Here is a 23,371-nt window from a genome sequence, read left to right as displayed (position 1 = left end):
CGGGACGTGGCGCGCGGCGCCGGGAGACTTCCCCGGAGGTGAGCGCCCTGCCACGCAGGAGAGGAGGGACGGGGTGGGGACCCAGAGTCCCCAGGGGGGCGGGGACCGGGCCACTGGTGGCCATCGGGCGCCTGTTCCCCTCCAGGGGCGTCCTGGGCTGTTTCCAGCTCTCCTCCTGCGCCCCGGGCGCCCATTCCCTGGACCCATTCCCAGGACCGCGCTCTTCGCTCCTCGGGGCCCCGGGGGGCGGGGGCAGAGGGGGAGCACGTAGATACCTTGCCGGCGGGACTCGGGAAACCTTGGCTGTGAAGAAGTCACTTGCAGCTCCACCATGGAACAGCGCTCTCAGACTTTCTCATCTTCACTTTCGTTCCCACCCTGGGAAGGGGCAGGCGGCTTCACTATCTTCCCTGGAAGAGGGAGACAGCCACCCTCAGCAGAGCCATGGAAATCCCAGAAAGTTACTGAGCAGCTCAACAAAAGGCCTTGAACCCCCGCCTCTCCGCCCCCGTAACACCAGGTAGAGACTCCAAGGTAAATATTGTTGACTTTTATGTTTAAAAAAAAATCTGCCTATGAAAATAAGAGCATAGGGGCAATGCTCCTGGAAAACCACAGTTGGAAGGACATTTTTTAACGGGTAAGGGAGGGGGGGTTAGTTGATTGTCTTGGGGGTGAGGGGTGCTATCCCAGGAAGTCTGCTGAGGCCGTGTTGGGTGGGAATTGGTGGCGGAGGCTTTCCCTTGCAGTGGGTTAGCTATGTAGTCACTTCGTGTTTGGAACACCTATCCAGCACCGGGACCCACAAACAAGCAACTAACCCCAGTGTCCTTGAGATAGACACTTGTTGAGCAGTGACCCAGTCAATACCATGCCCTGTTTGGCTGTCAGGTGCATCTGGGATGTGTCCTCTTGCTCAGTGCCTGGAAGAGGGCGATAGTGATTACACGCTGATGCTGGAGAACTGCCCTGGGGAGCATCCAGGCCTTTGCCACATGTCTGTTGTTCGATCACTTTTCCCTGCATTTACTCAGCCAGGCTGAGCATTGACAAATCTGTCCAAGATCTCCTGGACCCTCTGACTCACTTCACCCTTGTTATTGTGGACAGAAGACAGCAACTTCCGGTTGTGCCGGGCACAGCCAGTCTGAAAGGAAACCCTGGGACGGGGCCCTGGGAGAAGGTCTGTGGTGCTCAGTGCTGATCCCTGAGTTGCCGGATTGTGGAGACATTCCAGGGGGTTCCCAGAGGAGGGACCCAGGCCAAAGCTAACTGCCCAGCGTATTTTAACAATCCTTATGCCCACACCATGCATATCAATCCGACCGGTACTTCCATCCTAAATGACATCTCAGGATCATCCCCTTGGGTATTATAGCTCTGAGCAGAGCAAGAAGCCTTTAGATTCTGTTGTCTGAATGCAGAGCTGTCCCTGCCAGCTTTTTGGGTTTCTTTCTGGGGAGGCAAGACTTCTGAGGAAGTTATGTCCCAGAGCTTCCTTTGTTGATTTCTCTGCATCCGGAAGTTTGGCGTTGCTGAGTGTTGAAATCAAAATATGCCTGTTTATTCATGCTCATAGACTCGGAGAGTAAGAAAACACTGGAATGTACAGTTACTGAATCCACATGCGTTTGCTTCCCTTTTTGTTTCGTGGAGAAGAATGCAGAAAGCAGATTCCAATCTTCAGTCAGGTCTCAAGCTTCATGAATTCCCAGCACTGGTTTTGCAGCGCCCTCCCCCATTTGGGGGCCACGACCCACAGTGTGCTTAGCTGTATGGGACCAACTCAGGTTTGAGGCATTGTTCCTGCCCCTCAGAAGCTTCCAGGCTCAGGGGAGGAGAGAAAACCAGCACCTGCGTTAACAATTAGAGAGCAAGTAAGTGAAATTAGGTGGCGTCCTCTGCTGGTTCAAAGAAGACAGCCCGTGTGGGCTGGAAAAGGCAGCGAGGGCTTCGGGAGCTACTTGGTCTTCAGCTGCATTTGTTGTAGAAACAACAGTCAGACACCAGGCAAGGCAGAGGGCGGAAAGCCCAAGGATAATATGAAGCTCAGACTAAGCAAAGGCACTCGCTGCCCCTCCCTCATGCAGTCCAAATTCCCTGCCTTCCTTCCCAGCCCCGCCTCCTGCCACTGTCAGTCCACCCCTTGCCCACACCACACTGACTGCCCAGGGCACTCTGATTAGGCCTCTTTTGCGTGCCTCTCTCTCCCTACACTTGCTCTTCTGTGCCCAGAATTCTCTCTGTTGGGGAATCCTCTGGGTTTGGTTTTTTTTGTTCTTGTTTTTTGGGGTTTTTTGGCCATGTGGCATGTGAGATCTTAGCTCCCCGACCAGGGATCAAACCCGCGTCCTCTGCGTTAGAAGCGCGGAGTCTTAACCACTGGGCCACCAGGGAAGTCCCGGGAATCCTCTGTTTTTTAGGAAGTACCTCAAATAGCACCTTCTCCAAGGAAGACTTCCCTGGCTGGCCCCTCCCCCTGTCTTCAGGCAGAGTTGGGGGCATTCCTCCTTTGCCCTCCGCTGCTCCTTGCCTGCACCTCTACTGAAGCGCGTACACCCTGTGCTGCCCAGTTGGGTTGAGGGGTCTTTGCCCCACCTACAGAGGCAGGGCTGTGTCTCACTCATCTCGCGGTCCTCTGAGCCAGCGTTGGTGTCCGGCACATAGCAGGCAGCCTTTGGTAAATGATTCTTGATTGAAATTCAGCCAGATTTGGGCACTGGGAAGCACCTCAGCTACTTGTGGGTTAAGCGCTATTATTGGGCATTTAAAGATTGGATAAGTTCGGTGGAGAAATTGGCGTTTAATGGAGTGGCAGTACTCAAAACACTTAGCAGCCCCCTCAGCCTCAGAACAGACTTCGAGCTCCTTCTTGATCCAGCCCCAGGGTATCTCTGGGACTGGGTTTATCCTTGATGGAGCCCTATCAGCTTACAGCCTTCCTGGGAGAGGGTGCCCCATAAACATACATTGGATGGAAGTCTGAACCTGGGTGATGAAAATGTAAAAGGAAGGACAACACTAGGGACATCTGAAAGGAAAACAAGTAAGATTTGGTGATGAGTAATATAGAGTAAAGGAGAAGCTTGGCTCATAACCTGTGAGGCAGGGGGAAATTGATTCACATGAGAGTTGGGTCCCTGGCCCAGGGAGAGGTCCACTCACATCCTTCTGAGCAGCGCCGTGCAAACATGTTTCTGTTTTCTGGAGGATTTTCAAAGACCAAAATAGTGTTAAGTCACTTTGGGGCATTATTGCATCTGAAGATTTTGCAGGACACCCAAGTGGGGATGTCCTTTAATCAGCACTTTGAATACAATTCAGGTCAGGCTTAGGGGGGAGATGGTGGGAGTGTCGTGAGGATTGCCCAGCATGTGAAAGCAAATGGGATCATTGCCAGAAGAAGCTAAGCCGAGAACAAGGTCTAGGGGAAAACCTACATTCTAGGGGCAGGGTGTGGGAGAGAGGAACTGGTGGAAAAGAGAATGATAGAAAGAGAGAAGAAAATCAAGGAAGCTAAGGAAGGAGATAGTTCAAGAAGACATGGGTGGCCAAAGCTGTGTGTGCCAAAAAGAAAAACAGAGAGATTCAGGCAAGAATAGATGAGAAGGAGGCCATCTTTGAGAGGGGTGCTCCCACAGGAAAGCCAGGTCTCATGGGGTCAGAAGAGTCTAGGTTATGGGCAGTAGGATCATTGGGTGAGTCTTCAGACCTCACGTCTGAGGAATCTGACCACAAAAGGATAATTTTCTCTCAGCAGGGAGGGAGGAGTGGTCATGTCAAGAGAAGATAGTTTTGTATGTTTTGTTAAGAGATATAACCACCGGGCTTCCCTGGTGGCGCAGTGGTTGAGAGTCCGCCTGCCGATGCAGGGGACATGGGTTCGTGCCCCGGTCCGGGAAGATCCCACATGCCGCGGAGCGGCTGGGCCCGTGAGCCATGACCGCTGAGCCTGCGCGTCCGGAGCCTGTGCTCCACAACGGGAGAGGCCACAACAGTGAGAGGCCCACGTACCGCAAAAAAAAAAAAAAAAAAAAAAAAAGAATGAGGCCCAGGGAGCCCACCCAATGACACAGCAGTGAATGGAGAGCCAGGGTTCCAACTGGATGTGTCTGGCTTCAGGGTCCATGCACTTAAACCACCATACTAATTCAAGATGAGCAGCTCACGCTTTACTCTAGATGAATGTTCATGGTCCCGACACTACTGCAGGATTCTTAGTCCTTGCACTGCTGACAGCATGACTTATCCAAGGTCACCAAACCAGTTACTAATCCATCTATCTGTCTATTCATTGTAGGTTAGACTAGCTTTAATAATCAATAAATGATTTACTAGTCAGTAAATAATTTAATAGTCAACAAATAATCTACCACATGCAAGACACTGCAAGGGACCCAGAAATACGAGCTACATGTATCATCTCATTTAAACCTCATAACCACTCCATTTTGTAGACAGGACAACTGAGCCAGCATTTGAACTTGGCCATAATGAAGGCAAGATTGAAAACCACTTTCAGCCCTGAGTTCTGTGTTCTGAGGTTCCGCCTCATCATGGTCCGAGACTTAACTGGTTCTAGGAAGGCCCCAAGGCTAACTTTACTTTCTTTCTCAACACACAAAAGGATTGCAAGTATGAATCAATAAGATGCTGAGGTGTGTAAGAAATACTGCCTCTCCTTTTATTTTCTAGAGAGCAACTTAATATCCATTTGCACCCTTTGTCTCACCAGGCTGACAAGGATAGAAACTACCCCAGGGCGGTGTCATAATTTCTGGATCTTACGCAGTGAGACCTCAGGGCAAGGCTGAGGGTGAGCACGCTCCTGACCCTGCCTCCCTGGCAGTCTCTGCTGCTTCTGGACCACACGGCCAAACTCTGGGGACTTGCCAAAGTCCTGTCCCCCTGGGACCCCCAGACCTCTCTTCCTTTCCTGTTTCTTCCAAACCTCACTGTTTTGCCCCACCAACTTCACTCCTCTCAGGACCCCTTGGAAGAGCCTCTGTGTCCTGGACGTAAGTCCCTGTTTGGGAAATGAAAGCCAGAAGATCCTGCAAACTGGAATCAGTCCTGTTACATACCTGGCCTGGGGCAATGACATCAGGAGACTTCTAGAGGGTGGAGGTGGGCAGGTGGAACTACAAAGGGGGAAAAGTTTTCTACTCTCAAAAGATTATCTAGCCAAAGAAGCAGTTCCCTCTGAGAGTAAATTCCTAGGCGGGAAAAAGTTGCTCTTCGAGGCTAGGATATATGTGGATCCATTTTATTTAACCATTTTATTGGTACATCAATACCATTATTTTCCATAGATATTTTCAAGAATATCTGTAACAGATTTGCAAGTTTGCTGAAAGTGGGGGGGGCGGGTTGTGATTGTGTCCTGGTCTGTGATTGCTGTCATGATACTCAGCAAGTCTCATTAGATAACTTTAGGGTTTATAGGCTGTGAAAATGCTTCCAGTTCAAACTTGCCATCATACACGTACAGAAACAGGACAAGGGAAGTTAAACTTGTCAAGGATGCCCAGGTGATGGCCAAAGGAGAGCTAGAACCCAGGTTTCCCCTCTCCCAGCCCAGAGCTTTTGCCATATCTCATGCATCTTGGAAGGGACCACCCATGGCACCAAGGAGCCAAGTTTCTTGCTGACCCCTCCCCCATTCAGAATGGAGCACAGCCACCCCGGGCAGCCTGCCCAGGGCAAATTCCACATTCCACACACCTCCCTGGGGGCCCTGGACGCTGGGCACGTAGCAGGAATGTGTGTTTCCAGCAGGGGCGTGTTTCCCAGCCCTGCCTGCCCTGCTTACAGTCCCTGGGGCACCGCCAGTGAAATCATCTTACCTCGTCTGCACTGGGCAGGCCTGGAGATGCAGGACCCCCTCCTCCTGGCCTGACTCCCTCCCTCTCCCTCCCCTCACCTCTCACCAGGGGGTGTCTCCCTCATCCGAAGAGCGGACTTGACTTTACCAACCTAGGGAGGTTTCTCTCAATGCTCTTGTTAGCACAGACTGCAGATCCTTCCCAGGACAGTTCTCTTCACATTTCCATTCTCCGTGTCTAACGGATCATAGTTTAATAAAGTTTCTCTTGCCCATGCCTCCCCGCAGCTGCTCCCAATTTACATCACAATCCAAATGATTTTTGCCGCTCTTCGTGGATGGTTTGTGTCATTACTTTCAGGGGATGCAATATCAGACTTCCCAGCTCTCCGTCTGCTCAGGCCTCTGACCTCGCAGGTGCCCATCTTTCCTGGCAATTTACTTTACCCCTGAACACGCGGGGTTTAGCTGAGTTGCATTCGGGGGGGCTGTCAGAGTCTCAGATGTTAATTTCCTAATCGAGGCTATTGGTGCTGCCTGAAGCTGAAGACAGAGATGTTCAGTTCCTTGGTGAGCTATCTTTTCCCAAGGATCTTTAGATGCATCACGCTAGTTGTTAGTTTTTAATAACTACTCGGATGGAATTATTTCTTTCTATCAGATGCTTTAAAACTGTGTGCTAAAGAGTTTATAATGAGCAGACAGAAGAGAAGCCATTTTTGTACCTAAACCATTTGGGTATTTAGCATCCTGCCTTCAGACTGTCATGCCTCTGTTTGATGGTGCTGTTTTTGTTTTGGTTTGGGGGGACTGCCACCTGAAGATATTAAAGACAATAGGGGAAACTTTTTTTTTTTTGCGGTACGAGGGACTCTCACTGCTGTGGCCTCTCCCGTTGCGGAGCACAGGCTCCGGATGCTCAGGCTCAGCGGCCATAGCTCACGGGCTCAGCCGCTCCGCGGCATGTGGGATCTTCCCAGACCAGGGCACGAACCCACGTCCCCCACATCAGCAGGCGGACTCTCAACCACTGCGCCACCAGGGAAGCCCAATAGGGGAAATGTTTACATAATTTCCCAAGAGTGCAGAAAAAAGAAACACCAAATCTCCCCAGCGCATTGAGAAATAATTCTGTTTCCTTCTCTCACTGTTCCCCTTCAGTGGTTTCCAAAAGGAATACATTTCTGGTGAGGTGCAGTTGGATAAATGATGTCTGCCTACTTAAGCAAGCAAGAAATATTAGAGGATTACACATCAATAACTGGGCTCTTCATTCGGAAACTGGAGGGTCCTCAAAAGCCTCTGTGGATGCTTCCCCAGCGAAGTAGAAACTATTATTGTTGCGATCGTATAAGTGATTAAGCTGGCGCTCAGAGAGGTTAAGCACTTCCTCAAGGTCACACATCTATTAAATTGTGGGGCTAGGGTTTGAATCCAGCTACAAACTTCGTTGTCATTTTGACCTTTCCTAAAAATCAAAATTGGGTACACTGCCCAACAGATTCAGAGCCTCAAAGGGGTTGGTGGAGGGGGTGGGTAATTCCTTCTAAGGTGCATGCCAAGGAGGAAAAGACATCACAGTCCTGTTTTGAAATTCGGTCGTGATCTCCTCTCCCTGTGCCAGCCTGCCAGGAGCACTTGCGTGCTCTCTAAACGTAAGCAAGCAATAGGAACTTCTCAGCGGGGCTCAGTTCAGAGCCCCTGGTGGCTTCCACACCCCTCAGCCCAGACTTTCTGGAGGCCCTCGGAGGGCTCTTGCCTTGGTCTCTGCCCTTTGTGCGCCCCCTGCTGGTCTCCAGGAGAGGCGCCTGTCCTGGAGCCTGAGAAGTGGTACCCAAGCTCTCCTTTTTCCTTAGCTCCAAGTAAAACGATGTGACCTGCCCAGCTCCCCTGCCTCAGAAGCCTCAAATAACCCTCCTCGAGCACCATCCAATGCGTCAGTCTTCAGGACTAAGAAGAATTGGGGGTGAATGTATGGGCATCAGTATTACCTGGAGGCTTGTTAGAAATGCAGAATCTCTGGTCTTTCCCCAGACCCGCTGAATCAGAATCTGCATTTCAGCAAGATGTCTGGGTGACTCATATGCAAATCATCCTTGGAGGCTCTGTATCTATTCTGCAGTGTCCACAATTTTGATTTTTTCTTTCTTTTGAAGATCAAAATGACAACTAAGTTCACGGCTGGATTCAACTCCTAGCCCCACAACGTGATGGATATGTGACAGGCACATACTTACCCTCTGAGCCACAGTTCAATAAAATGGTGAAAAGCACTATATGTCATTCTTAACTTTCAGGGCCCATCTCATCCTAAATCTGAGACCTGATAATTATCCAGTGTCTCCTAGCTCAACCATAGTTTACTTAATCATACTGCTTAGAAATGTCAAACTCTGATGGCAAACCTAGCTTTTTCCCTAGAAAACCACAAGCTCTCTGCTCTCTGTGGAGGAGACGGTGGGTTGTCCTCATCCTGTGTGTGGGTCCCCAGTAACTAAATGACCACAGAAATGTCATGAAAGGGACATCTGGTTCCAAGGGAGGTGCTTCCTCACCACCTCTGTGACAATAAAGATGGAGTGGATTATGAAAGTATGGAGTTCTCTCCCTGGAGGGACAAGGAAGAAAGCCCCCATGACTAATTGGCCCAGAGGCTGGGCATGAGATTTCTCCAGGTCTCTTCAGCTCTGATGTTCCATATGCCTCGATTCACAAAAGGGTCTTGATCTTTTTCAATTAAAATTCCACTTAATCAGAGACACACCTAAAGTTTTAAATACGCCTACAGAGAAAATCACTGTGTGGCATAGAAAAACATCTACATACTATTTTCTGTTTCTCCCTTCTAATTAGCTTTCCTGTTCTCCCTTAGGAAAACAAAAGCCCTTTCTCTCGATTCACCAGAAAAACACTGACGACTGTCATTGCTGCGAGGAGGTCCCCGTTGTCTCAGAAACTGAAGCCTTTAAACGATCAGGGACCCCGTGCCTCTAGAATAAGAACATACTAGAAGCCCCTTCTGTTAGGACTGGAGGTAAGTACTCCTGATGAAAATCACTCTCCTTCAAAATGTTAATGGGGAACATACCACCGGGCACTTCAGTTGTGCTGTGTGCCTCAGGGGTACCACATGAGCAAAACTGGGTCCTTGCCCTCAGGAGATGGACAATCTGGAGGAGACAAGATGTGATGAAAATGCCATTCTGAAAATGTACACAGAACAAGGGAGGGAGGTAAAATGCCTGTAGGAATATAAGAACCGTTTTACGAAAGAGTTGGCTTCTGGGGTAGCCTGTGAGGGGTGAGCTGGAGTTGGGTAAGCAGATGAGATGGGAACAAGCATTCCAAGCCCGGGAGCAGCATAGGCAGAGAAATTGGGATCCAGTTTCACTCTGGGAGAAGGTGAGTTATCCCTGGAGACCAGGCAAGACTAGATAAGCCAGAAGGTAGATTGGATGGAGTTTTCCCTCTGTCCAATGGGAGGGTTCAGGCGCTAAGGGACCTCTCTAATCAGCCATTCCAGGAATAGATTATAGTCCACAGTGGAGTTTTATGCCCTGAAGAGTTGGGCCATTGTGGGCAGGGGGAGCTAGTGAAGGTTTCTGGTCAGAGCCATGCTCTACAACCCCCTCATTTAGCTGAGCGAGAGATGCAGGTGTGGGGGTCAGGCTGCGGGTGATCAGCTGGAGGGGTGGGCACTGCAGCAGCCCACACAGGAGGAAGGGGCTGTGGGGCTGAGCAGCACAAACAATTGGAAGTGAGGGGAATCGATGCTGGTGGTGGTGTCCTGAGATGAGCTTCACAGAATTAGCCACCATCTGCATTGATGTACCTGAGGCTTCTTCCAGTGGGGGGTTAAGGAAGCTGGTCTGACTTCACCCACCTTGTTAGAGTTTCATATGTACTGAAGATGGAAATAAGGGTCCACCACCAAAGATGAATATAGTGCAGTGTTTGATCAGAAAGGCTATAGCCCCAAGTTCTCTGAATTTGGAGGAAATGCTACAGATGCCCAAGAGGATAGTTCAAGGTATTTCCAGATGAGGAAGAAGAAGGAAGGGGCAAGCTCCCTCTCAGAAGCTGATGGGATCATAAGCACAGATGACCACCCCCAGGTAGGAGGGGAGAGAGCCGGCGAGCTGCGGCTGCTCTGAAGAGCTCCAGGCTTTCCCCCCCGACTCAAGAGCAGCCCACCGAGGGATCCAGAGCGCAGATGAGCCCTCAGCACCCTGGCAGCTGGCCCTGCGGGCCGTGAAAAGGGAGGAGGACCCAGAGGCAGTATGTGGCAATTTCATTCATTGAACAGGTATTTACAAAATAACTACAAACCAGGGAGCTTGACAGCAGTTGTGGACAAATTCCTAGAAGAGATCTGGCCCCGGGTCTGCAGCTCTGAGGAAAGGGGGCGGGAACCCCGGCAGGTCAGCATAGGTTCTGGAACAGCAAGTCGTATCAGACTCAGCTCATTTCCATCCTGACAGGGTTACCAGCTTCCAGCAGCCCTGGGAACTCAGCAAGGCATTTGACTGAGTTTCTTGTTATATCCCCTTCCACCCCGACACATGAGAGGGAAATTTCTCGCGGGGCTAGACTTGCTAGACAAGCTTTGTATCGAAACATCATGCACACGGAGAGATGCAAACAAACCCTAACGAGACCCCCGGGCACCAGCAAATCAGTAAACCGTTCTCCTGAGGTCACACCAGTGCACGGAGACCCAGTGCGCTAATTGTCTGCTTCCTCTTTGGAGAACCATTGTCAGTCGTCAGGCTTTGCCCTGCTGTGTGAATCTGCGATGCTCATGGAAGCTGCTGAGGACTGTCTCCCCTCGGGCGTGTGATGGGTCTGAGGAGAAGGGTGGGTGGGGAGCACACTCTCTCTCTTTTTTTTTTTTTTTTGCATGAACGGACTGCCACGTCTGGCCATGGAGCACCTTTTGCACCCAGGTGTGCACGAAGAAGCTGCCCTCTCTGGCCAGACCAGCCTGAGCTGCCTCAGTCCCACCACACCCCGGAGTCACCTCCCAGTGGCTCTGCAGGGCACTGCCCCCAGGACGGGCCATAAGCCCTCCTGGGGGCCTTGCTGGTGGACACAGAGAGTCACTGGATGGCTGCGGCATGTGCCACGTAAAGAGCCAGACTTTCCTTCTCTCCTAGAAGTAGGAAGCAAGGTCAACATCTTCTGAGAGGGCCAAGGCCAGGCGGGATGGGTGAGGGAAAGCCTGTGAAGGTCTGAAATCACTCCTTAGGGGTAGGAGAGAGGGTGACAGCACCATTGGACTCTGCACATTAGTGTGGGCGCCAAGGCGGTTTTTCCTGACACAGCTGCAGCCACCAGGTGTAGGCACGCAGAGGGCAGGTGGCTGGTAGAGACATGGGATAGCAGAGCAAGGAGGCATCCGAGTGGGAGGTGTTGAAAGAGGGTTTGAAAAGAAGGTCTGTGGAGTCTAGACCATGGGAGGTGTAAAGAGACGGATGCATTTAAAGGTCACGGAAGGTTCAAGGGGAGTTACGAGCCTGTAAGAGAGTCAGTGTAGTGCAAGGAAAGGCCCAAGAGACCCGGAAGGAGGAAGGTCATGCTGAGAGAGTGGGAGAGAGCTCAGCATTCCAAAGGGACCATCTCGGGGTAAGGTGGGCCTTCACGCGGAGCTGAAAGGGGTGAGGGGCTGAGAGGCTCACCTTCCCCTGGGAGCCAGGGCTCATACCCTTTGTGACCCAGGGGAAGTGACCACAAGATCAGCAGATGCTGACCAAGAGGTGGGCTACAGCAGTACCCCTGTACTGACCCACTTGTGCAGCCACACCAGAGACGCTAGGCTTAGAGGGTAGACAGAGCTGTGTGGTCTTAAGTAAGTTACTTAACTGCTCTGGGCCTTAGTTTTCTCATGTGTATAAATGGGGAAACAATGATACCCCTCAAAGACTGGGAGGATGAGGGATGGGAGGAAGCTCAGAGCTCTGTGGGGACGAGCTTGTAGGCGAAGATGCCCGCCCTGTGGTATTGTAGTTATTAGGATATATTTCTTTCCTCCCTCCAGAATTGAGCCCAGTGGTTCTCAGATGTGAGTGTGCATCAGAATCACCCAGAGCGCTTGATAAAACAGCCTGCCAGGCCCCAGCCCCAGAGCTTCTGATTCAGGAGGACTGGGGTGGGGCCCCAAGTGGTGCTGATGCTCCTTGTCTGGGGACATCACGTGGGGCATCCCTGCTCTAGAATCTTTCTAGAAACCTTGAGACCCTTGCAGGCAGGGACATCCCAGCGTCCAGCAGTGACCAGCACAGAGTGGGAGGCTCGGCCTGGGAAGAGTTACTCTAGGACAAGCACAAATTCTCAGTACAGCAGCTGGTCACCACGAAAAGAGGTGGTGTTGAATGAAAAAGAGGACACCCAGAAGAGCCTCAAAGTCATGGTGGTTTGGGGAGGAAGCTGGACTTGTATCTGGGGAACAAACTCTGAGGTTCAAGGCACTGCAGTCACCCATGGGTTTTATTGGAACTGTTGTCAGAGGTAGAACGCTGGGCTGGAAGGACCATGGCCCCGGCGACACTGCAGCCTTCAGAGTGCTCGTTTGCTGGCTTGTCCCTATGGGATGCTGTATTCTGCATCTGGAGAACACGTTTGCCCTGGGAGGGTCACCGTGTCCACTGGCCTTGAGCCTTTTTCCGAGGCTGACCTTGAACGCATTCACATGTGGACTCAGTCCAGGATTTTTTTTTTACCATCTTTATTGGAGTATAATTGCTTTACAATGGTGTGTTAGTTTCTGCATTATGACAAAGTGAATCAGCTATACATATACATATGTCCCCATATCTCTTCCCTCTTGCGTCTCCCTCCCTCCCACCCTCCCTATCCCACCCCTCTAGGTGGACACAAAGCACCGAGCTTATCTCCCTGTGCTATGCAGCTGCTTCCCACTAGCTATCTGTTTTACATTTGGTAGTGAATAGATGTCCATGCCACCCTCTCACTTCGTCCCAGCTTAGCCTTCCCCCTCCCCGTGTCCTCAAGTCCATTCTCTACATCTGCGTCTTTATTCCTGTCCTGCCCCTAGGTTCTTCAGAACCTTTTTTTAAAATTTAGATTCCATATATATGTGTTAGCATACAGTATTTATTTTTCTCTTTTTGACTTACTTCCCTTTGTATGACAGTCTCTAGGTCCACCCACCTCACTACAAATAACTCAATTTCGTTTCTTTTTATGGCTGAGTAATATTCCATTGTATATGTGTGCCACATCTTTATCCATTCTCTGTCGATGGACACTTAGGTTGCTTCCATGTCCTGGCTATTGTAAATAGAGCTGCAGTGAACATTGTGGTACGTGACTCTTTTTGAATTATGGTTTTCTCAGGGTATATGCCCAGTAGTGGGATTGCTGGGTTGCACGGCAGTTCTATTTTTAGATTTTAAGGAACCTCCATACTGTTCTCCATAGTGGCTGTATCAATTTACATTCCCACTAACTGAGGGTTGCAAGAGGGTTCCCTTTTCTCCACACCCTCTCCAGCATTTATTGTTTGTAGATTTTTTGATGATGGCCATTCTGACCAGTGTGAGGTGATACCTCATTGCAGTTTTGATTTGCATTTCTCTAATGATTAGCGATGTTGAGCCTCCTTTCCTGTGTTTGTTGGCAATCTGTATATCTTCTTTGGAGAAATGTCTATTTAGGTCTTCTGCCCATTTTTGGATTGGGTTGCTTGTTTTTTTGTTATTGAGCTGCATGAGCTGCTTGTAAATTTTGGAGATTAATCCTTTGTCAGTTGCTTCATTTGCAAATATTTTCTCCCATTCTGAGGGTTGTCTTTTGGTCTTGTTTATGGTTTCCTTTGCTGTGTAAAAGCTTTTAAGTTTGATTAGGTCCCATTTGTTTATTTTTGTTTTTATTTCCATTTCTCTAAGAGGTGGGTCAAAAAGGATCTTGCTGTGATGTATGTGCCTATGTTTTCCTCTAAGAGTTTGATAGTATCTGACCTTACAGTTAGGTCTTTAATCCATTTGAGTTTATTTTTGTGTATGGTGTTAGGGAATGTTCTAATTTCATTCTTTTACATGTAGCTGTCCAGTTTTCCCAGCACCACTTATTGAAGAGGCTGTCTTTTCTCCATTGTGTATTCTTGCCTCCTTTATCAAAAATAAGGTGTCAGTCCAGGATTTTTATTACTACGTGAACCTTGGAGAAACCCTCCCCATCACCCATTTGGAAATGAATGAACTGTTTTGCTCAGACAGCGGTCCTCCATGCCCAGCACTCCGACCACCTGCCAGATGTGAGCCACGACCTGCCAGGAGAGACATTGTCTCTCCAGCCTTGCGGCCAAGCTCAGAATCCCAGATCCTCTCGAAGAGCCCGTTATGAGTATTATTTGTTAAGGATCAAGCATTTAACTTAGCCCAGGAGAAGCCCTGGCCCCAGCCAGCGGGATTTGCAGGCTAACGGTGTTGCCCAGGGAGACACCACGGCCCGTAACTCACCCAAGGTGAGGCCCACGGCTCTGCTGAGCAGGCAACTAACTCAAGAAAGGGAACCCACTCTGCTGACGGCTGGGATTAAAGCTAAATGAATTCTACTCAAAGGAGAGGCTGCCGACCCTTCTCCCTCTGGTCTCATTATCTTAATTAACAGTGCTTGGCAGGAGTATTGAGACCCGCATTGATTGTGCTCTTCCTGTTACCCCTCAGAGCCCTGGACACAAGTTAGCCTCAATAATCAAAACCCAGTTCTCCACAGCTCTCTGAATTTCTTTTTTTTTTTTTTGCGGTACGCGGGCCTCTCACTGTTGTGGCCTCTCCCGTTGCGGAGCACAGGCTCCGGATGCGCAGGCTCAGCGGCCATGGCTCACGGGCCCAGCCGCTCCATGGCATGTGGTATCTTCCCGGACCGGGGCACGAACCCGCGTCCCCTGCATCGGCAGGCGGACTCTCAACCACTGCACCACCAGGGAAGCCCCCTCTTAATTTCTTACCAGCCCTCTTCCTCTAAGAGAATCACAGCGCTTCTGAGTTGGAGGGAATCCTATAGACCGGCGTCTCTGAAAGCATGGCCTGAGGACCACTCGCTTCAAAGTACCTGGGCCATAAAATGCACTTCCCCGGCTCCACCTGACCTACCGAACTAAATTTCCGGGAGTTAGGCTCAGGTAGCAGTGGGGTTAGTTTTTTCTCTTTAATTTTATTTTCTGATTGTGGTAAAATATACAGGGCATAAAATTCACCATTTTAACTATTTTAAGTGTCCAGTCTGCTGTGTTACCCTCACGGTCAGCCATCTCCAGAAATTTCTCATCAACCCAAACAGAAATTCTGAACCTACAGAACCGTAGCTCCCCATCCTCCCTCCTCCAGCCCCTGGCAACCTCTATTCCACTTTCTGTCTCTCCGAATTTGGCTACTCTAAGGACCTCATCTCAGTGGAATCACACAGTATATGTGTTTTTGTGACTGGCTTATTTCACTTAGCATAACGTCTTTAAGGTTCATGTATGATGAAGCATGTGCCAGGATTTCCTTCCTTTTTAAGACTTTATAGTGTTCCATTGTATGTGTACCACATTTTATCTCGTTCATCATCTGTCAGTGGGCATTGGGATCGTTTTTACCTGTTGGCTATTGTGAATGCCGCTATGAACGTGGTGTGCAAATATCTGTTTGAGTTCCTGCTTTCAACTCTTTGGGGTATATATATGCCCAAAAGTGGAATTGCAGGGTCCTGTGGTAGTTCTATGTCTGATCTGTGGAGTCAGCAGTTTTAAAGCACCCTGTGTGGTTCCAAGGTACAGTCAGAATTGCAGCCGTGTGAGCCGACCTTCAGAAATCGGAATCACCTGGAGAGATTTAACAACTCGGGATGCCTTAGCCACACCCCAGACCAACATCACCTCTCAGATGGGACCCAGGTACCTGTATTGTTTTTAAAGTCCTCCAGTGATTCCAATGTATGGCCAAGTTCGAGAACCATTGGCTTATACCAGTGATTCTAAAATGTGGGTGTGTACAAAATTCGCATACTTGTTAAGAGTACAGACCCCTGAGGCCTGCCCCTAAGAGTCTCATTTAACTGGTCTATTGGAAGCCTGGGCTTCAGCGGACTCGAGGCTCCCCAGTGGTTAATATGTCGCCAGGATTGAGAACTTCCTCCTCCCGTTCAGTCTCTTGTTGAAACAGGAACCAGCTGAAGCTGCTGGAGGTGACACTATCCACTCGAGTCTCTGAGCCCTTTGGGACCTGAGTCCACACTGGTCCCCAGGGATGATTCCCAAACCAGTCCCATGGGTTCTCCAAACTCTATCACACAGGCACAGGGGGTAGACTCATATATAGAACCTCCTTTTTTTCTACTCTTGATTGGAACTCTTAGCCTTGAATGAGAGTTCAGTCAGTTCCGCTCTAATGCTTGTTCTGAAATAATGAATCTGATCCAACACGATTGACATACTCAGGAACAATATTGATATATTAGGGAAGTTATTGATATATTAGGGAACGACATTAACATATTAGTGAACATGAAATTTGCATTTGCTTATGTGCCATATCTTAAGTTTAAATGAAGAAAACTGTACCCAGCTGAACCGACCTACATACGAGGAAGGAAAAGACCTCAAAAATCTGCCAGTGACCTCCTTGCTCGGCCTGTGATTTGAGCCAACACCCATCCCCAACTGTTGTACAACTTCCCCTGATACCAAATAACCCCCTCCATCCAGCACCTCACAGTAGCTCCCCAGGCAGCAACCCTCAGGTCTTTCACAAGGTAAAGGAATATTTATTGTATCCGCCTAACACGGATAAGATGGTGCTACCATTTTTATGAGGTTTTCTGGGGCCGCTGATGAAGGTTTTGAGTGCTATACGCCGTCCTCTTTTTTCCCAGAAGCCCTGTGGTTTTACTGTGTGATTCTGCATAACTGAGTGATTTTTAGGAAGGAATGCCTATGTCTCCTGATGGCAGAACTAACAGTGTAAGTACCTGTCGCCACTCACCATCTTTTCAATAATGGTTCAGGAGCGCGCGCTGTCGGGTTCCTCTACCTGCGGCCTCAGAGAACTCACTCCAGCCACCACTAGATGGCGCCCTCCTCTGCAGGGTCAGAAGCTGCTGTCCGCGACCTGCATTTTGGGAGAAAGAAGCAAGTGGCCCCGGCTAACACAGGCTTCTTCTTCGGGGCCTTACTGCACACACTCTCATCCCTCGTGCTCCCTCTGGCTTCAACCCATTCAGGGTGTGGGGTTTTAGGTCATTTGATCTTCTCTCTTGGGTTCCCAAAGTCCACAGCTGCTGCCCACCTGGTCTATCTCACCGCCTACACTTCACTCTTGGTCACTTATCTTTCTGAGGTCTGGTCAGCTCTGAAACAACTTCATCGCCTGGTTCTCATTTTTGAATTAGATTTGCCCTGTATCAGTGCTCATTCATATTGATTTCAACGCGCTTTGGCTCCTGGCTCTCATTCCAGGACACCCCTGCGTAGGTGGTCCCTCCTCCCAGCTTCTGTCTACATGAATAACCCCTCCAGGCTCCTGTCAGCTCAGCTCACCTGGCCCCTCTGCTCACCTGTCCTGGCACCTGACCCACAGAAGTCTGCTTCAGAGATGAAGATGTAACTGTTTCACACCTTGCTGTATTTCATAAGAAAATAGGTCTGCACGAAATCTTTGTAATACGACATAAGCCCAAATAATTTTCTTTAAAATCTGTTTGTTCAGCTGGCCTTATCTACCTTACGGTTTAATTTTAGCTTCCCTATTATGGACTTGAAAATTCAGTATCTTGAATATGTATTGTTTGGGGCTTTCTTTCTCACCTGTTATTTCTACAAAATCAAGGTCAAGCCGCCCAGTACAGTGTAGGCATTTGGAGGCCAGCCCTGAATGGTCTGTAAAAAGACAGAATTGAAAGTAGACATCCTAACTCTGTTATTCTGAGCTGGTGTTCTCGCTTCCATGTCTCTGCAGGGATTTTCCTGTCAGATTACATAAGATGAGAATTCGTTCTGATGTTTGGATAAAACAACAGCTGCAAAACTGTCAGCAGCTTGGGGGCCAAGCTAGTTCTTTCCTGCAAATATCAGTTCAATATCAGAACACATTTATCTTGCAGTCACTTAAAATCCTCATTTATGAAATCAAAGTCTCTATTCTCTTTTCTTCTAGAATAGAGGTTGGCAAACTACAGTATTTGGACTGCAAAGCCTAAAATATTTACCATCTGGCCCTTTACAGAAAAAGTTTTCCAAGCGCCGTTCTAGAACATAAAACGTGGTGGTTGTTATATGTAGACTAAGGGTTCTCATCATGAGGTTGAAAGGGGTAGCCTTCAGGAGGTTAGTGAACCTTCTGAAATCAGGTGAAAGTTTTGGTTTATGATGCAAATGTGCATTTTTGGAGAGCAAAAGGGCAGGCTTGGTCTATTGTGTTTACCACTGTATCTCCTCTTCCTAAAACAGTGCCAGATACATAGATGCTCAGCAGATATTAATTGAATAAGCTATTCAGGAGGGGGATGCTGAAGAGACAGGCAAGAGCCGGATGAAGGAAGTCTTTGCAGGATTTTATTCCCAGAGTAGTGGGAGGAGAAGGGAGGGCTCTGTGCAGAGAGGCGTGGTATCACCTGGGTTATGTTTCTAAAAGAACACCCTGGCTGCTGTTTGGAAAATGGAGAGTCAGCCCAGATATAAGAGAGACCAGTAAGAAGTCTCAAGTCTAGCCCCATCAAGAGATGGCGGCTTGAACAGAGTAGACTTGGAAGGTGAAACTGACAGGACTTGCTGAAGTGTGGGTGACGTTTCAGAGAACAGAGGTGACCCTGCTGTTGTTACCCTGAGCCTCTGGGTGGAAATGGTGGAGAAATTAAGAGCCGTGATAAACATTCTCAGTGAGTTTTTTCTAATGATTATAAAATGCCTGGTTGTTGGTTTGTTTTTAATAGTAGGTTATATTTAATTTCTACCAACAGGAAATTGTTTAATTTCAAATATGAAATGGCAATAGTTGTATCTCAGCTGACAGTATACATCAGTATACCACACTGCCCTACTCTTAATGTGTAAATGACTGCTTTTGATATTTTGGGTCAACTCAGAAGTCAATGTCTACTTCTGATTTGCTGTAAATTGTGTGTCGCAGCCTCAAAGGTGCTATGGAAACCCCACCACAAATTACCCCAACACAGCGAAACGTCTTCAGAGCTGGCAAGTGGTCCAGGGCCGGTGCCCCCTCTAGTACCATGACTGCTTCATGCTGTCTACCCCGATATTGAAACTGTCCCAGTGATGGTTTTATAAACCAGGGCCCTCTTCCTATTTCTGTCTTTTCTTTCCCCCTCCTTCTCCTGCCCTCTGAGCCATGTAGGTCTTTCCTTACCTTGCAACAGAGGCCTTCAGATACTACACGTAGAGCAAGTTGAATACTTCGCAGGCACCAAGGGGGAGGTGCCGTGCAGATGGGTAGAGGCGAAGCTCTCTGAGGGGTGGGCCCTCGTGCACTTTCTCTGTACCCCTCACAGCTTCCAGCACAGCACTGGGAACATAACCAGATACACGCATTCAGTGCCATTTGCTGTTGTGTGTGTGAAGCAAATGCTCACCTCAGACAGTGAATTCACCTATTGGCCTTAGGCAAGAGGACTGTTTTTTGTTTAGTTGTACACTCATGGGGTCACACAAGTGCCAGGCGTGCAGGAGGTGCTTAATACATATTTGTTAAACTCTTGAAATCTCTTTGTGGAAAACGACGTACCCAGTTTTTACATTATGAGATGCACTGTGTAGGGAGTAAGGATGGATGGATGGAGATGACCTAGTATCCTTGACAGGTTAGAGGGGGAAGAAAATCAGTGGATTTATTTTCCACTCTTCAGCTGGGCCTGCCTTGGGCTAGGAATGGGGTCCCTGGCTGAGGTGAAGTTAAAACGTATCTCCTCCTGCTGTTTTCTCCAACTTCCATCAGCAAATCTTGAATGAATGAAGGCACAGACTTAGGAATGAATGCAGTTATCATAAAGGTTAAATGAAATATTTCTAAAGTACTTAGAACCGTGCTTGCTATGTAGAAAAATGCCACATAAATGATAAGAGAGTGAGAAAAGCTCTGTCTACACCAGACAGTATCTGCCAACAGCTACAGCCTTGGATCCAGAGAAACAAAGGGTCTAAGAAACAGCCACATCACAGAGGAATCCCCCAAGCCCTAAGCACCCGTGTGCAATGCCTTGAGTTTAGATTCCTGTGTTTTCACTCTCCCTTCTTCTCCATAGGATCATGGGAGACCACCTTGACCTTCTCTTAAGAATGGTGCTCATGGCCAGTCCCGCGCTTGGGATTTCTTCCTGCGTCTTCGATGGGTGGAGAGCCTTATATCATTTCTGCAACCTCACCCAAGTCCCCCAGGTCCCCAACACCACCAAGAGCCTCCTGCTGAGCTTCAACTACATCAGGACAGTCACAACCGCATCCTTCCCCTTCCTGGAGCAGCTGCAGCTGCTGGAGCTTGGGACTCAGTTTACCCCCTTGACCATTGACAAAGAAGCCTTCAAAAACCTGCCCAATCTCAGAATCTTGGACCTGGGCAAAAGTCAGATAGACTTCTTGCACCCAGATGCTTTTCAGGAACTGCCCCATCTCTCCGAACTTCGACTGTTTTACTGTGGTCTCTCCAGTGCTGTATTAAAAGATGGGTATTTCAGAAATTTGGGGTCTTTGATGCACTTGGACCTCTCCAAAAATCAGATCCAGAGTCTTTACCTTCACCCTTCATTCCGGGAATTGAATTCCTTGAAGTCCATTGATCTTTCCCTCAACCAAATAACCACTGTTTGTGAGCACGAGCTCAAACCCCTCCAAGGAAAAACACTCTCCTTTCTAAGCCTTGCTGCTAATAACCTGTACAGCAGGGTCTCAGTGGACTGGGGAAAGTGTCTGAACCCCTTCAGAAACATGGTCCTGGAAACCCTAGATGTTTCTAGCAATGGCTGGGCAGTGGACATCACAAGAAACTTCAGCAATGCCATCAATGGAAGCCAGATTTTCTCTTTGGTTCTTACCCATCATGTGATGGGTTCTGGGTTTGGCTTCACTAACATGAGAGACCCTGACCAGCACACCTTTGCCGGCCTGGCCAGAAGCTCAGTGATACAGCTGGACCTTTCACATGGGTTTATCTTCTCCCTGAGCTTCCAACTCTTTGAGACGCTCAAGGCATTGAAGGTTCTGAACCTAGCCTACAACAAGATAAACAATATTGCAGACAAAGCATTTTATGGACTTGACAACCTCCAAGTTCTCAATATATCACATAACCTTCTGGGGGAATTGTATAATTCTAATTTCTATGGACTACCTAAGGTAGCCTATATTGATCTGCAAAAGAATCACATCGGGATCATTCAGGACCAAACATTCAGATTCCTGCAAAAATTAAACACCTTGGATCTCCGGGATAATGCGCTTAAAACTATTTCTTTTCTTCCAAGCATACCTAATCTCTTCTTGAGTGGCAATAAACTGGCTACTTTGCCAAACATCGCACTTACAGCTAACTTCATCACCTTATCAGAGAATAGGCTGGAAAATCTGGATAATCTGTATTTCCTTCTCCAGGTACCTCATCTCCAGATTCTCATTTTAAATAAAAATCGCTTTTCCTTTTGTAACCAAGACCATGCCCCTTCAGAGAACCTCAGCTTAGAAGAGCTTTTCCTTGAAGAAAATATGTTGCAGCTTGCCTGGGGAGCCGGGTTCTGCTGGAATGTTTTTAAGGGGCTTTCCCATCTCCGAGTCCTGTATTTGAATAAAAACTACCTGAATTTCCTTCCACCAGGAGTATTTCGTCATCTGACTGCACTGAGGGGACTCAGCCTCAAGGACAACAGGCTGACTGCTCTTTTTCCTGGCGACTTACCTGCTAATTTAGAGGTCCTGGATATATCCAGAAACCAGCTTCTCTCTCCTGATCCTGATTTACTTGCATCGCTGAGTGCCGTGGACATAACTCATAACAAGTTCATCTGTGAGTGTGAACTTAGCACTTTTATCCGTTGGCTCAATCAAACCAACGTCACAATAATTGGCTCTCCGGCAGACATATACTGCATGTACCCGAGCTCCATGGCTGGGGCTTCCCTCTACTCTCTTTCCACGGAAAATTGTGATGAAGAGGAAGTTTTAAAGTCCCTAAAGTTTTCCCTTTTCATCTTCTTCACTGTCACTTTGACTCTGTTCCTCGTGGCCATCCTCATCATTACGAAGTTCCGGGGGTTTTGTTTCATCTGTTATAAGAAAGCCCAGAGACTGGTGTTCAAGGACCCCATCAAGGGAAGAGAATCAGAGACGTACAAATATGATGCCTATGTGTGCTTCAGTAGCAAAGACTTTGAATGGGTGCAGAATGCTTTGCTCAAACACCTGGATGCCCAGTACAGCAACCGAAACAGATTTAACCTGTGCTTTGAAGAGAGAGACTTTTTGCCTGGGGAAAACCACATCGTCAACATCCAGGATGCCCTGTGGAGCAGCAGAAAGGTTGTCTGTCTCGTGAGCAGACACTTCCTTAGAGATGGGTGGTGCCTCGAAGCCTTCAGTTACGCCCAGAGCAGGTGCTTAGCTGACCTCAGTGGCGCCCTCATCATGGTGGTGGTGGGGTCCCTGTCCCAGTACCAGCTGATGAAACATCGCTCCATCAGAGGGTTCGTCCAGAAACAGCAGTACTTGAGGTGGCCTGAGGATCTCCAGGATGTTGGCTGGTTTCTCAACAAACTCTCTCAGCTCATTCTAAAGAAAGAAAAGGAAAGGAAGAAAGTCAATGACATTCAGTTGCAAAGTGTAACCACCATTTCCTAGTCAAAGGAGCACTTTTCCACTTATCTCAAGCCACAAGCAACTCTTCCCTTTTTATTTCCACTAAGTTACCATTTGGGGTCCTTTATGAAGTTGTTGTTTTCCTACGATGAAAACCACATAAATCTCTTGATTTTCATAGCAACACGATGTTTTGTTTCACTGATCTCCAAATGCAAAGTAATAGACCTAGAAAATTGCAACTGCCCGCAACGGTTCCCACTCTCCATTGATTTCCTTTCAGACCCGGTAACACTGTTCTCTCCTGTTGCATTGACTACGGGATATATCCTAGTCGTGGGAAGGGCACCTTCCCACCTTGGGAGAAGTTACAGATGGCCGACACCCTTTCTCCAGTGTTCAGTTCCAGAAGGGGCTGCTCTGTGATTCTGAGGGCTCTGTGCCTGGCAGAACAACATTAAGTAGAAAACAAAGAGAAAGAGGTGTGCTTCCTACTATGTCCATGGGAACAATGCCACTGCTCAGTGCAGGTCACTCTCAGTCTCAGGGATAAGAGGTGGCTCCAAAGAAGCTGGGATGAGAATAACTAGATCTCTTGGGGCCATATTGCTCCCCTTCTTCTCACCTTTTTGGTCTAACCCTTGTGGGCCGTGAACATTCTTTCTGGCTTGCAACCTTTCTTTTGGGCTGGCTTTCAAGAACCTCCTTGATTTAGCAACAACCTCTTTCAGCTTTATTTCCCCCCATAT

The 23,371-nt window shown here is 48.5% G+C and overlaps 1 protein-coding gene across 3 annotated transcripts; it reads left to right on the top strand.

Annotated features, from left to right (window-relative positions):
- Positions 1 to 22,899, top strand: TLR5 (toll like receptor 5). 3 transcript variants are annotated; one of them, XM_081224377.1, is made up of 4 exons: positions 1 to 38; positions 387 to 534; positions 8,697 to 8,858; positions 20,084 to 22,899. In XM_081224377.1, exon 4 carries the CDS (start codon positions 20,088 to 20,090, stop codon positions 22,662 to 22,664), a length of 2,577 nt encoding a protein of 858 aa, XP_081080503.1. In that variant the 5' UTR covers positions 1 to 38; positions 387 to 534; positions 8,697 to 8,858; positions 20,084 to 20,087; the 3' UTR covers positions 22,665 to 22,899. The 3 variants fall into 3 exon arrangements, 2 of the variants coding, with proteins under 2 accessions (XP_081080503.1, XP_081080504.1); XR_014015074.1 differs by lacking the exons at positions 8,697 to 8,858; positions 20,084 to 22,899 and adding an exon at positions 1,580 to 1,867; XM_081224378.1 differs by lacking the exons at positions 1 to 38; positions 387 to 534 and having other exon boundaries at positions 8,499 to 8,858.
- Positions 22,900 to 23,371: the final 472 nt, after the last annotated feature.

Source organism: Mesoplodon bidens (assembly GCF_964165515.1).
Source record: "Mesoplodon bidens genome assembly, chromosome: 2".
NCBI lineage: Eukaryota > Metazoa > Chordata > Mammalia > Artiodactyla > Ziphiidae > Mesoplodon > Mesoplodon bidens.
The sequence above is the reverse complement of the archived record's forward strand: the minus strand, read 5'-3'. Positions and strand labels throughout refer to the sequence as shown.